Below are 13,738 nucleotides of genomic sequence, written 5' to 3' on the forward strand. Positions count from 1 at the left end.
ACATTTACACGCAAAGGCAATCGCTCAAAAGCCATTGTTTGGGCAAATTTTGAGTGATATTCATTGCGTGTAAATCGGCCTTAATGCATTGGCCCCGCACCACTCTATTCCTAATTTAGTCTGAGATGATTTCCTTGGGCTGAAGCAATTTCTTTACAATGTAAATAAGAGTACAGGACCGGCCAAATGTTTGGACACACCTTTTCATTCCATGGATTCTCTTTATTTTCTATATTGTAGATTCATATTGAAGACATAAAATCTATTAAGGACACATCTGGAATCAAGTAGTAAGCAAAAGTCTGTTAAACCAGAATGTCTTGAATTTTAACCCCTTAGTGACACGGCCGTTTCAACCCTCCCCCTCCATTTTCCTCCTACCTTTAAAAAAAATCCTAACTCCCTTATTTATCCATCGACGTCGCTGTATGAGGGCTTGTTTTTTGCGGGACGAGTTGTATTTTTCAATGGTGCTATTTAACGTACCATATAATGTACTGAAAAACTTTTAAAAACTTTAAGTGGCGTAAAGTGAAAAAAAAAAAAGAACTTACGCCATCTTTCGGTGTGTCGTTCTTACGGGGCACAAACCTCAACAAAAATGACATAAGATTCTATGGGTCAGTATGATTATTACGATACCAAAGTTATCTAGTTTTCTTTTTGCTGTACTACTTGTATTTTTTTTTTTCATAGACATGACATTTTTAAAAATTATTTTCTGCCATCTTCAGTGTACAATAACTATTTTATTTTTCCGTCGCCATAGTTGTGGGAGGGCTCAATTTTTGCTGGACGTCTTGTAGTTTACGTTGGTCCAAAGAAGACATACGAGTTTTTAATCACTTTATATTGCATTTTTTTGTGGAGACCGGGTAACCAAAAAAGCGGCTGTCATTTTTTTTTTCCTTTTCTTCAGCTGACGTTCATCGTGCGGGCGAATAATGCGTTACTTTAATAGATCGGACTTTTATGGACTTAGCGATACCAAATATGTATTTTTGTTTTATAGTTTAGATTTTTATTGTAAATATGCCAAAAGTTTTTTTTTTTATTTACTTTTTTTTCTTCAACAATTAGTAAAACTATTTTTCTCATTTTTTTCTTTTTTAAGTCCCCAGAGGGGACAACTACTTGTAAAGCTTTGATTGCTCCTGCACTAGGATGTAATGCCATAGCATTACTTCATACTACAATCGGGCAGGCAATCTATCAAGAAAGCCCTCAGCTGCCATGGCACCCACAAGGCTCTTTGTGATCTCCTCGCGTGCGATGTGTTTTACTGTCCGATTGAAAGACACTGTATGATGTGGTCTGATCAACACGAAAAGATAGGCCATGACTACCCTTTCCCGCAATCCAAAAGAATCTTACGTGAGATTCTCGGATGTGCAAAACTTGCCTAATGGTGATCTTTCTCTAGATTGGTGGTCAAGTACAATATGACTGAAGCTTGAGGCTTAGGAAATTCTAAGGAATATGAGCAAGTGGATAGTTGTGGGCTCTCTTCTAAGCATGGGGAAAGTGTAGGAGTGTCACTGGTCAGATTAACAGATATTGAGCAGATGGTGTTATAACATGTCAAGCTCGTGCCCCTTTAAAAAGTACACATGAGAATTTCACATTTATGCAAAGACTTGGTCAAAAATTTGGCTAATTACTTTGTTTGTGATGTATGCTATACCTAAAAAAAAAGAAGTTTTGAGTATAAATATATACAGGCAGAAGGATCATTGGCATCATTCCCTTAAAGAAATTAGACGATGCCAAGTTCTGGTTTCAATAAGTAAAAGTTGTGGCTGACGTCACCTCTACAACCTCATCTACCAGACTTTCAGATTTCTCCAACAGTGGTGACAGGTTCTTTTAAACTAGACATTTCAGACAGGTACATAGGTGTAGTTAGAATAATATGCTAAGAGCTGGCTGAGTCATTTGATCCAGTGGCTCTACTGCATTTTACGTGGAAGTTACGCATAAGACATTATGTCACAAGCAAGAAATGGAAAGGAATATGTCCCTTGCAGAAAAACAAACAACTAAGACTCTTCTCTTAGCAGATAAATCCTCCATATGCAAGTAGGTTACGAGACACGGGATTTAAAATCCTTTACAGGTGGTATGGGGTGCCCTCTCACCGGAACAGTCTGCTGCCTACCACATCACCACTGCATTGCAGGTGCAGAAGGGAGCCAGGTACCATAGTACACATTCTCGGGTTGTCAGAAATTGGCAAAATGTCTGGTCTGAAGTTTGGCGGTTCACCTTCAAATTTATAAATTTTGTGCTACACAAATCGCCTGCTCCATTTCCGTTACACCTCAGCGACATCCCACTATCTACCTATAAACGTTCTGCTGTACACCATCTGGCTAACAGTGTAAGAGCTTTATACCAAAGGTATGGTGATAGACCTCCGCTGCGGTCCACCCGGATGTGGCTTCATAAAATATCAGAGATAATGGAGATAAGGGAAGCGGTGACATCCTCCAAGGGCACTTAAGATAAATACTGGCTGGACTTTCTCAAGAATTACCGTAATACAGACCCTCTGACTTCTTTGGGGTTACTCGGACCCTGAATTTTCCTTATGTTCTCCAACCATCCCCCTTTTTTTTATTTTATCCTGTTGCTTTGCTACTGTTTCTTCTATGGCCGGTGGTGGAGTTATTTGTTGTGCGAATATAAATGTCTCCTGGTTGGGCTTTTTCTTTAACAATGTATTTTTTGGCAGTTGTGTGGATTTAGAGTCTAAGGCTGGGTTCACACACGGCGGATTCCCGTCGGAAATCTTGCGGTTTGGCCGCAGCAAAAACCACGAGATTTCCGCCGGGAGAACCGTCGCGGTTTAAGCCGCGGCGGCTTTGAAGCGGTCCGGCCGCATGCTTTTCCGTTGCGGCCGGCTCTCCCATAGAGGAGAGCGCGGCCGTAACATAAATAAACAAAAAACCGACTGTAAACAGACATGCTGCATCTTTTGAAACCGCGGCTGCGGCCACCGCAGCTTCAACCGGATTTACCGCAGCGGATTGGCCGTCCCGTGTGGACGATGTTTCTGAGAAATCTCATCCACATGGCTGGCTAATCCCGAGATTAGCGGCCGCGGGCGGATCTGCTGCAGCAGAACCGTGGCAAATCCGCCCTGTGTGAATGCAGCCTAAACGTATAGCCTCTCTGTTCCATCCATGCATGTATATCTAGGAGATATTTATATTATATATAATCTCCTAGATATACATGCATGGATGGAACAGAGAGGCTATATATATATATGACAGAAATGTGATTCCAGCTGACGTATACTCAATTTTTCATTGTCCCACGAACGGATGTGTCTCATGGTGTGTGGATCTGTTTATGGGTTCAAAGCTATTGAAAAATGAAAATGAAATAGAAAAACTAAAACCACCAATACTCCCCTTTATTCTCTTGACTTGAAATAATTGACAATTTAAACAAAATGCACTGTGATAACCAACACAAAGTAAAATTCTTTATTTTAGAATATGAAATTACCATAAACAACCACTTTATAGGAAAAGCAGGACATTTAAAAGGGACACTACCAACAAAGTAAAGAGTGCCCCTCTGATGCAGTGCAGCACTTCCTCGGATTTAGTTTTGTAACTTCAACTTTCTTCAGATCTGTAAGAATTACATTTTTAAGAGAAAAAGAAGGAGGGGTAAGGATTAGATTCTTGTCTTTGTGATGTTTTTGCACAGGAATAAAAAAATTATAAAAATTTTACAAAAAATACACCCCTCAGGTCCCTTTGGCTGCAGGCAGCATATAGTGTAGTGTCAGACACTAATTTCAGGGGCTTTCTGGGACTTAACTGTTCAGGACCCATCCTCAGGATTGATCATCAACAGATTGGTGGGGGGCCTCCGCCACTTGAGATCCCGATGATGAGCTACTCACCGGGCTTGTCGTCAGTGCGAAAAGAGTGGGATAGGAAGCAGAACGTTTTATCTACATTGCAGCGGCCTGGGTTGGTACTAAAGGCACAAGTTCCCTATTGATAACCTATCCTTAGGTTACATTAAGTCCCAGAAAACCTCCTTAAAGAAAGACATCTTGTTAAGCATTTCTTTGCTCTTAGACCAGTGCCAGCACGTTTTTTTCATTTAGGTATGGCTCCAGTTTTGCTCAATTCTTCTGCGAATACTTCAAGATCCAATTCTAAAAGAAAAAAATATATTAAATTATACAAATGCTAAATGGTTTTACAAAGTATGATATTCGTACTAGATGCCATTTATCAACCATCTGCATGAGCCAAACCAAACGCCACACAAAAACAAGCCTTGCAAACCAAGACCATTTCCATGAGGATGCCATACAGATTCTCAAACACTCTTAGGTTAATGATACTTAAAAGTTAGGGCGGTTTACTTGTGAAGATGGATTGAAACAGTCGTCATTGTGCCCCACAGCTATGGCCATTGCTCATAGTCAACGAGTTCGGATTTAGACTAGTGCTCCATGGTGACTTTAGCCCCGACAGAAGTTGAGCGAGCAAAGATCACTATGTTGCACGGTCACCTCGCATACTTATACACTCGATGGAGTAGCAGTGCGAGTCGCGGTCACAAAAAATCCAACCTTGATAGTTTGTTTGCGACCGCAATGTTGCAGCCACCTGCGACTCCATTAACCCTTTTCAATCCACTGTCTGAGGTCTAAAGACATCATTTTTTAAGGCTGTACAGCGCCGATGTTGGAAGACGTTCATTGGGGCTCTCTTACTGTATATTGCCAGCCTCTCTGCTGTCAGAGCCTATTCAATGTGTCACCTCATGCAGTACTGGCTTTAGCCAGCAGATAGCGCCATTGTATAACAGCAGTAAAAGAGTAAGCCCCCTAGGAAAACTAGGATACAAATTGGATTGGAAAGGGTTAAGTTGAACAGCAATGGAAGGTTGCAGTGCTACACAGTAATCTTTGGCCATGCTACCCCCTATAAGCCCTAGCCTTGTAGCCATAGCGTCCAATTAGGAGACTGCTACAGTTGGCAATCAGAGCCATGATTCAACTCACCGGACAGAGAGGAGTAGAATGAGAAAGTCCCACCTACAGATCGCTTGCACCGCAAAATAAAAGTTGAATGTATGATCACTCAAGTAAAGTAAGATGACAACCTAGGTCCCTGCACCCCCCCCCCCCCATACAGCGGTCATTAAGGGGTTCTTTCTTTTTTTTTTTTAAAAGAGAAAAATAGTTTCAAGCTTCACCAATTTGAAGAAAGTGAAACCACGACACAAGAAATAACAGCGATCTTCAACATTGTAACCTTTAAATCAACTTACAAAAAATTCAAGTCTAAAAGGTACTGACAAAAATGATTGCTTTCAACCAATCCAAATCTGCTCCAATCAATCAAAATATCTAGCACTCATTAAATCACAGTTATGTTGAATTTTTCAAAATTTATTTTATACAGAAAATGGGAATCTTGCTTGACTGAGTTCTGCATTCTTCCCAATTTGTAATCTTATATAAGGTCTGCGCCAATTGCTTTCTTTAACCACCTCTCCCACACACCATTCCCCCCCTGGTTATACAAGTGCTTGGTGGAGATCAGGGATTTAGCATTTTAACTTGAAGGTCACTTAAATACATTCATTGTCAAAAAATATCCAGCCCCAAGAAGTTGTCGGATGGGATGTAACTTTCTCTGTGGATGTCCTGAACATATTGCTGAGCCTGCATTGTTCCTCGTACCACTACTAGGGGTGACAGACTGTCGTATGTGATGGCCGTGTTCTGCTCCACAGCAAAGGCAGGATTGAGGCGTTCGCCCCGAGATCTCCAGACACGAACACGGCCGTCGTCAGCGCCCAAACTAAACCTGGATTTGTAGCTGAAGACAATCCGGTTCCACTCTGTTGCGTCCAGTTTCATCGTTCACGACAACCATGCATACAGAAGCGACGTTGGCTATCAAAGACACCCAAATGCCTGGAAATGGTTCCGACAGACACAGGGGTGCAACAACGGTGCCGCCTTTCTCTGGATGGTGGACAACGAAACAGTTGGAGCTGCTCATGCTTGTCGGACAATCAGATGATATTCCCTACTGGTGGTCTGTAGGGGGTGTCCTGAGCCCAGTCATCTTGTGCGCCCTCACACATCCACTGGTCCCAACACCTCCTAACAGTCTGGTCAGACACTCCTCTCTACTGGTGGTCTGTCGGGGCGTCCTGAGCCCAGTCATCTTGTGTGCCCTCACACATCCACTGGTCCCAACACCTCCTAACAGTCTGGTCAGAACGGCCCAGTGAGGGACAATTCATCAAAACGACCATCCAGCTTCTCACATCCCAATAATGCGCAAATCTTTTCTCTGCATCGTAGAGGCGTCTAGTGGTCAACAAGCTCTACACAAGCGGAAGAAGAGGTCACTGCAGACAAGGAGCCTGCGAGAGCCTCTTATAGGCCAAGGGGGGAACCACTTTTAGGACCTCTGGTGACCGTTCATCTAATCACCACAACTCTCATCATTTACAGATCTGCCTGAGATGGAGCTGCAGGATGAATGTTACAGCAAAACGACAACTTCTTCTAGGGGCGGATTGTTTTTGACAAAGTGTTTAGAATTTTTGCAATGTTCTTAAAAAGTATTAAAAGTTTAGGTTCTTCATTAAATATGTAATTATCTACAACATGGAAAAGATCTTACCTTGAAGAGCCGGGTAAAATGGGCACAGGGTCTTCAGAATACGAACAATACTGTTAGTATCTTTTCCTTTTAAAAGCTGAAGTACCTGTGGGCTAAGTTGCCTCCCAGATGCATACAATTTGCCTGATGTCAAAGTTTCACTCAAAACACTGGAATCTGCATCTTGGTTATCACTTTCCGTGTCCAAGTGCCTACTTCCACATGCTTTGAAATCAGAATGTTCAGAGCTTGCATCAAGAACGTGACTGGATTCGAGTGCTTGAGCACCAGTAGCATTCACATCAGATAACGGGCCACAACTGGTTTCAGCTTCGAAATGCCAATTAAATTTAGGCATATTGGGAATGGATTTGCATTTTTCATCAAGCTGTTCTGGTTCAGTATGCATTACTTTATCATCCATAGTCCCAGCTTCGTCATTAACGACATCTGATGAACAAGGCAACTCTTGATCTATGTTCCCCTCCTGTTGGGGACCTTTGTCCTGAGACAGATTGCCTTTGGATCCTGGACTTTGGGGTGATGATAAAGTGTCTGAACCTGGCTGACAGCTAGGGGGTTCATGTTCTTGTTCCTCTTGAGAGAACAAGGTGAATGCAGACAGCGCCACTAGAGAAGCTCTCCTGGTCATCTTTTTTTCAACCGATTGAGATTCTTCTGTATTTAATGATGGTGATTTTCGACCCCATGAAAATGTGGAACCGCTCATTTCAGGATGATGATTTGCAAAAAGGGACTCCCATTTTTCCACATCTGGAACATATTGGATATATTATTACACAAACATATTTTTTACATTTTAACATTGCTTGTTGGTAGCATTTTGGTCTTGGCCAGACCCCCAGCAATAATCACCTACTCTGTTCGCAGGTGAGAAAAGGATTTTGGTGGGATAACTCCTTTAAAATGGCAGTTTCCAGCAAGATGCCGACAATCGTATAGCAGCAGTAAGCATGACCTTTTCACCATGAAGTGTGTGTATTTTCCCACACGTCACTGAAAAAGTAGGTGACCTCCCGGTCTAGCACGCACGTACGCACGCTTTAGTGGTGTAAAGCACACAACCACTAGACCATCTGGAAATCTTACATACAAGTCTATTGGATTCTGCCCAAATACACAGGGCCCACTGTGACGCTTGGATGGAATGGAGAAGAGCAGTTTAGGGCAGGTTCTCCATCCTATGGTGACTACAAACCACGGCTAGCCACCCAAACACACCAAAACTCCAGTGGCTGAATGGATGCAAATCACCACAGTTAAGTTATACATTGTACTGGAACTCTTCTCTAAAAGGAGCACCGGCATTTATACTCGCAAAGACTTGCTAATCGTTGAATTACTGAACCTCGAACTAAGCACAAATGTAGGATATGCTCAAGTGTCCATATTCTGATAGCTGTGTGAGTGGATATGTCTCCCTCCTTCCATCTGCCTCTCTACATCTGGGTGGTAGAGGCAGGCATACATGCAAGAGGCACATCCTAAAAGATTATTTTAAAACACTCATCCGGGTGTTCATACTTACCTGTGCTCTGCTTCCTAGTACATTTTACTTTAATTTTTTGGTGCCACAATGATTCCGTGGCTTCACTGAAGTTGCCGCTGGCCACTCCGAGGGGACAAGTAGTAGACGGTTGCTGCACATCTGTAGACTTGGCTTCATTCTCAGAACCTTATATAAAATACACAAAGTCATAATGTTAGTGCAGATTACATCACAACTTCCTGTAGTCAAGAAGGTAAATACAAGAGCTCTGCTAAGGATTTTGGCTATAGAACTTAAAATCTACCCAACTATTACATAGGATTGGACACTAATTGACTGAGATTTCATGTCTGCATCGGCTTTCCCCAGTTTAGTAAAATGGATGACCATAAAGCAAAAAAAAAAAAGAGGCTTCCTAAGAGGTAGTCCCGATTACCCAACGTCAGCATGTTACTCGTGTCTGATATTCGGAGGTCTGGCTCTCGCAAACCTTGTTCGGCAGTCCAGCTCCTTCGCTGCAGTAACTGGCACATACTTGCCGTGCCGCGGTGCCCCACTACTTGCAGAACTACAGACAGTGGCATGGACAAAACTGGTACTTTGTAGTCTAGTGCAGTGAATGCTCATGCATGGTAGGACTCTTATTGATGGCATACTCCAAAAATAGGTAAATCAACATTATAGTCCAGAAACCTCCTTTAGCATAACTGATCTAACCCATACAATATATTATTTAGGTTAGTTGACCGACACATGAAATTCGGGCTGTGTGATACGGCTGAAAAATGAAATTGATTACTTTTAAACCTGTGGTTGTTTTTTTGATTTGAATCTAAAAATTTTCCTATGCTTTTTGGATTAAGGAAAAAAAAAAAACAAAAAAACCCACCAAGACCCTACTGGGGGCGGCTGGGAGTTATGGCAAGAATGTAAGAAAGCCCATATGGCCGATTCTGGAATTCCAGACCACCCTGGTCCTCTCTCACGGTGGAGTGAATGGCCAAAATGGGAATACCTCTTTGATGTAACAAAAACGGGGTATTGACATTCTGCTCTCTTTATGGGGTAGCTTCTGGTGTTTGGGCAATACTGAAGCTCCTTATAGAGGCATTATATACAGTACAAGAAGTAGTACATTTTCACACTTCAGACATCTTGCTGTTAACTCTGATGGATGGATGTGCACCGGCGGCCTCTAACTTGATTTACACTTCATCACCTCTGTAAGGTCCCTTTTACATGAGCCCATAAATTGTTCAGTGTAAGTAAATGCCACAACTGGACAACGAAATAAACCGTTCACTACTAGTTAGTTGTCCAGTTTCTGCACGCAGAAAACTGAACGGATCGGCCCTGTAAACGGGCATTTTTATCTATGGACTGCCTATTTACTGTAATAGACGTGGGCGGCTGGTTCCACTTCCATTCACTGAGCAATGCTTGTCCCATTGCAAAAGCGCAGAAACGATTATCAATGGGACAACCCATTGATCCAACAGATCATCCTGCGTTAAAGGGCCCTTACTCCCTATGTCCTAATAGATTACTGGCAATGGTACACAGAGGTAATAATCCCTTCCCCCTTGCATCTGCACCTCACTGGCATGGAAGTTCCTCCAGTGACTTTGCAGAGTTCTCTTGGTTTGCAACCGGCACTGAACAGGTTAAGAGGCTGCCTGTTGCAAACAAGCTATCTGCGTGGAGTCTGCAGAAAGTATCAGCGCTCCTGTTCTGTGTCGGCACTTACTAGGGCAGATGTGTGCACTTGTTAGGGTTTTTTTTTTCCTCTTGCCATATGTGAGAAGGGAAAGGGGGAACCTATTCTGTTTTTTGTCCAGAATCACAAATTCAGTACAAGGTTAACTGCAGAAGGCAAATTAAAGGGCTATTTCCTGGCATTTACTATTGAGGACCGATCAACATCATCGGTGGGGGATCCCAATTGCTGCCACTTGGGGTCCCTGCCAATTGACTGACTCTCCATCCCGCAGTCATTGCAATGGAGCAGGACGCCCACAGACTTCTGATTTTGTGTACAAATATTACTATGACCCTTGGCCCACCATAGGCAAGAAGTTTTACTTCTGACATAAAACTTTCTCTGTGTTCCAATGCCAATATAGGGGCTCTGTAGTACAAATGGAATATGCAATTCTCTGTGAATTGTATATAGAAGCTGGATGCAATATTGCAACTTCTAACGGAGCACTAGAGTTGTGATGACCGGATCACGCTGAAGCAGCAACAACTTCACATAGAATTTATCTGAGAGTTACCTGTGGAAAATGTAACTTTGAGCGACATATCTTTGGAGACACTCCTGGATGGCTTCTGCTCCTTTTCATACCAAATAGACCGCATTTTATTGGGAGAAGTGTCTAGAAGAAATCAGAAAACAGGATTATACCGTGAGTAACTCATGGTAATTAGGATGATGTTACTAGAACATAGCCTAACGCTCATCTTTACTGCACTAAAAGCCCCTTTACATGTAGGAACTGCCAAAAGGCATTATATTTTCAGCTAGACCATGTGGCCCTGGGCTTTAAACCCACACCAGAGGCTATGCCAGTGGCAATCTGCAGGACCCCAGAGTGTTTGAGGACATTCAATGCGCCGAAACGGGGTTTGTTTTTTTTAACCCCCCCCGTTCGGCGCGAGACAACCCCCGATGCAGGGGTTAAAAAAACAAACCGGGTAGTACTTACCCGAATCCCGGCGTCTTCATACTCACCTGCTGAAGATGGCCGCCGGGATCCTCTCTCTCTGTGGACCGCAGGGCTTCTGTGCGGTCCATTGCCGATTCCACCCTCCTGATTGGCTGGAATCGGCACGTGACGGGGCGGAGCTACACGGAGCCGGCATTCTGCACAAGCGGCCCCATTGAAGACAGCAGAAGACCCGGACTGCGCAAGCGCGTCTAATTTGGCCATTAGACGGCAAAAATTAGACGGCTCCATGGAAACGAGGACGCCAGCAAAGGAGCAGGTAAGTGAAAAACTTTTGATAACTTCTGTATGGCTCATAATTAATGCACGATGTACATTACAAAGTGCATTAATATGGCCATACAGAAGTGTATAGACCCACTTGCTGCCGCGGGACAACCCCTTTAAGACTTTTGGAAACAAAGATCTCTCTGCCTCAGAAACAACTAACAGACACCCATTGCTCACAGCGAGAACTTGGTCCTCAAAAACAGAGTAGATGCACTAGATTTCAATGGAAGGATCTGGAGAACCTGTGCACATTCCCTTCTCTAATCATGCTTCCTTGAGTACTGCAGAAACTACAAGAGGAACACACGAAGAACAGAGGCATGTCCAGTATGGGAATAAGAGGTGCTGGTAACCCTAAACTTCACAGGGCGAGAATGGAGAAAAAGAAAAACATCCATTGGACACGACATCAGAATCCGATGGACCTGCTGGCACAACTTCACGATCAGCTCTTCACATGTCCAGAGTTATCAGCCAGAGCAAACAAATGAAATGGTCTCCGAGAAAAAAAAAACATGTAACTAATCTAAAACTAGAGCTATGATGTATGGGCGGGCCCGTCTGTCTCTTGCCCCCTGACAAGGTGCTGGAAGGGGGGTTTTACCCCCTCAGACGGGCTCCGCCACACACGAATACATGGATTTCGGTCTCTGGACCGGGTTATAGTAGTTAACAGTTAGACTGCCTCCATGTTTCTCTCTTCTCCAACTGAACTCCTTCCTCCTCTCACTAAAAGCTATCTTGCTTGCAGGAAATATTTAGGCCTTAATCATGTTTAATTCCCCCGTTGGGGATATACTATTGTTTTGTGGGGACTGACCGGGGCGCCTACCCGCTGTCTCCTTCCTCGCTTCCAATTAGGCAGGACGACACGAAGTGTGGTCCGTCACCTGGCGACTACCCAGCGTTAGCCTAGAAGGCCTCGGAATAGCCCCGGGACCTTCACTACACTACCTTATTTCTTTCTCTTGTTTTCGCACTCTCTCTCACTGCTTTCCGCTCCTCCTCCCCTTCCATCACCCATGCAATCTTACCTCTCCCTCTCTTCTCCCATCCCACACGCCCTCCCTTCCCCACAATGGCCCACGGTAGCTGTTACTGTGTTATGGGATAATGGATAAACTGACATTTTGCTCCTACAATGCTAGGGGCCTAAACATGCCAGCTAAAAGAGGTCAGATTCTCCATCATCTACATAAAAACAAAGTAATGATAGCAATGTTGCAAGAAACTCATTTCCTCACAGGTAGCACTCCTAATTGCATCTCCAAATTCTACAATACGTGGTACCACAGCCCCCACCCAGAGAGAAAAGCGTGTGGGGTCTCAATTGCCTTTCACAAACAATTTCCCCATCAGCTCTTATCCTCCGAGATTGACGCGGAAGGGCGTTATATCTTCCTAAAAATTTCTTCCAGCAATAAAATATTAACAATTGCAAATGCTTATTTCCCTAACCACTCTCAGGTGTCCTTCGGTGTCCGGATCATTGAGAAGCTCTCGAGATTTGCTGCAGGCTCCCGAATAATCCTCGGCGGGGACTTCAACCTGTGCCTCAATCCGGAGCTGGACTCGTCAGCGGGTAGGACTGGGGTCTCTACACTTGCACTTAAAAAACTCAAAAGGGGCCTAGCCTCCTTAAAATTAGTAGACCTATGGCGAATCTTACATCCAAACACAAGGGACTACACCTACCATTCTGCCATACACAATAGCTACAATAGACTAGACTATCTACTCATTTCTCAAGACCTACTGGACCTGTCCCCTGACAGCTCCATTGGGATCTTTTTGTGGTCAGACCACGCTCCAGTGTTTGGGACCCTCCAGGGCCTAGGGGAAAAAAAAAGAGAATCACACATGGCGTCTCAATGACAATCTCCTGAACGACCCAACGTGCGCGGAGGCGATTAGACAGGCAATACAGGACTTTTCCAGCATACACGAGACTGACTCCACATCTTCTCCCATTCAATGGGAAGCACTAAAATGTGTAATTAGAGGAATCCTTATTTCCCATGGGGCCAGATTAAAGAAGGAGCGGGTGAAAAACCTGAGGCTCTTATTAACAAGACTTGACACCCTCGAAAATTCAAACAAAAAAACCCCTACAGAAGTTCTAAGAGCAGACATTTCAGACACCCGGAAGAAAATCCTCTCCATCCTGGACCAATACTCACTTTGCTCCAGAGATAGGAGACGGGGGGGCTTCTACGAATTCGGAAATAAATGTGGCTGGGGGTTGGCCAGGGCCCTCCATCCCAGGACGTCTACACCTTATATAGCCTCCCTAAACTCTCCCAGAAAAGGTCAGATTTATTCCACCGCAGACATATTAGAATGTTTCAGATCCTACTATCATGATCTTTACAATCTATCGGAAAATAGGGGAGCAGTGTCCCAGCAAAACCCCCCAACCATAGAAGACTACCTTAATAGACACGCACCCGGAACTATTTCAAGGGGGGACACAGATAGTCTCGAGGAAAGCTTTACGGAGGGGGAGATCCATGATGTAATTAAAGATCTTAAACTAGGCAAGAGCCCGGGACCAGATGGGTTTACCC

General features: G+C 43.8%; 1 protein-coding gene across 2 annotated transcripts in view; it reads right to left on the reverse strand.

Annotated features, from left to right (window-relative positions):
* Nucleotides 1-3,480: 3,480 nt before the first annotated feature.
* Nucleotides 3,481-13,738, reverse strand: part of LOC136578996 (uncharacterized) — a 46,747-nt gene continuing 36,489 nt past the window's right edge. For both annotated transcript variants that reach the window (XM_066579236.1, XM_066579237.1), the window contains 4 exons: nt 10,449-10,550; nt 8,212-8,358; nt 6,684-7,436; nt 3,481-4,183 (listed from right to left, as the gene is read on the reverse strand). In XM_066579236.1, the coding sequence (XP_066435333.1) occupies nt 4,125-4,183; nt 6,684-7,436; nt 8,212-8,358; nt 10,449-10,550 (1,061 nt within the window). In that variant the 3' untranslated portion in view covers nt 3,481-4,124. The remainder of the gene's footprint in view (nt 4,184-6,683; nt 7,437-8,211; nt 8,359-10,448; nt 10,551-13,738) is intronic.

The sequence above is a fragment of the Eleutherodactylus coqui genome, chromosome 9 (assembly GCF_035609145.1).
Source record: "Eleutherodactylus coqui strain aEleCoq1 chromosome 9, aEleCoq1.hap1, whole genome shotgun sequence".
NCBI lineage: Eukaryota > Metazoa > Chordata > Amphibia > Anura > Eleutherodactylidae > Eleutherodactylus > Eleutherodactylus coqui.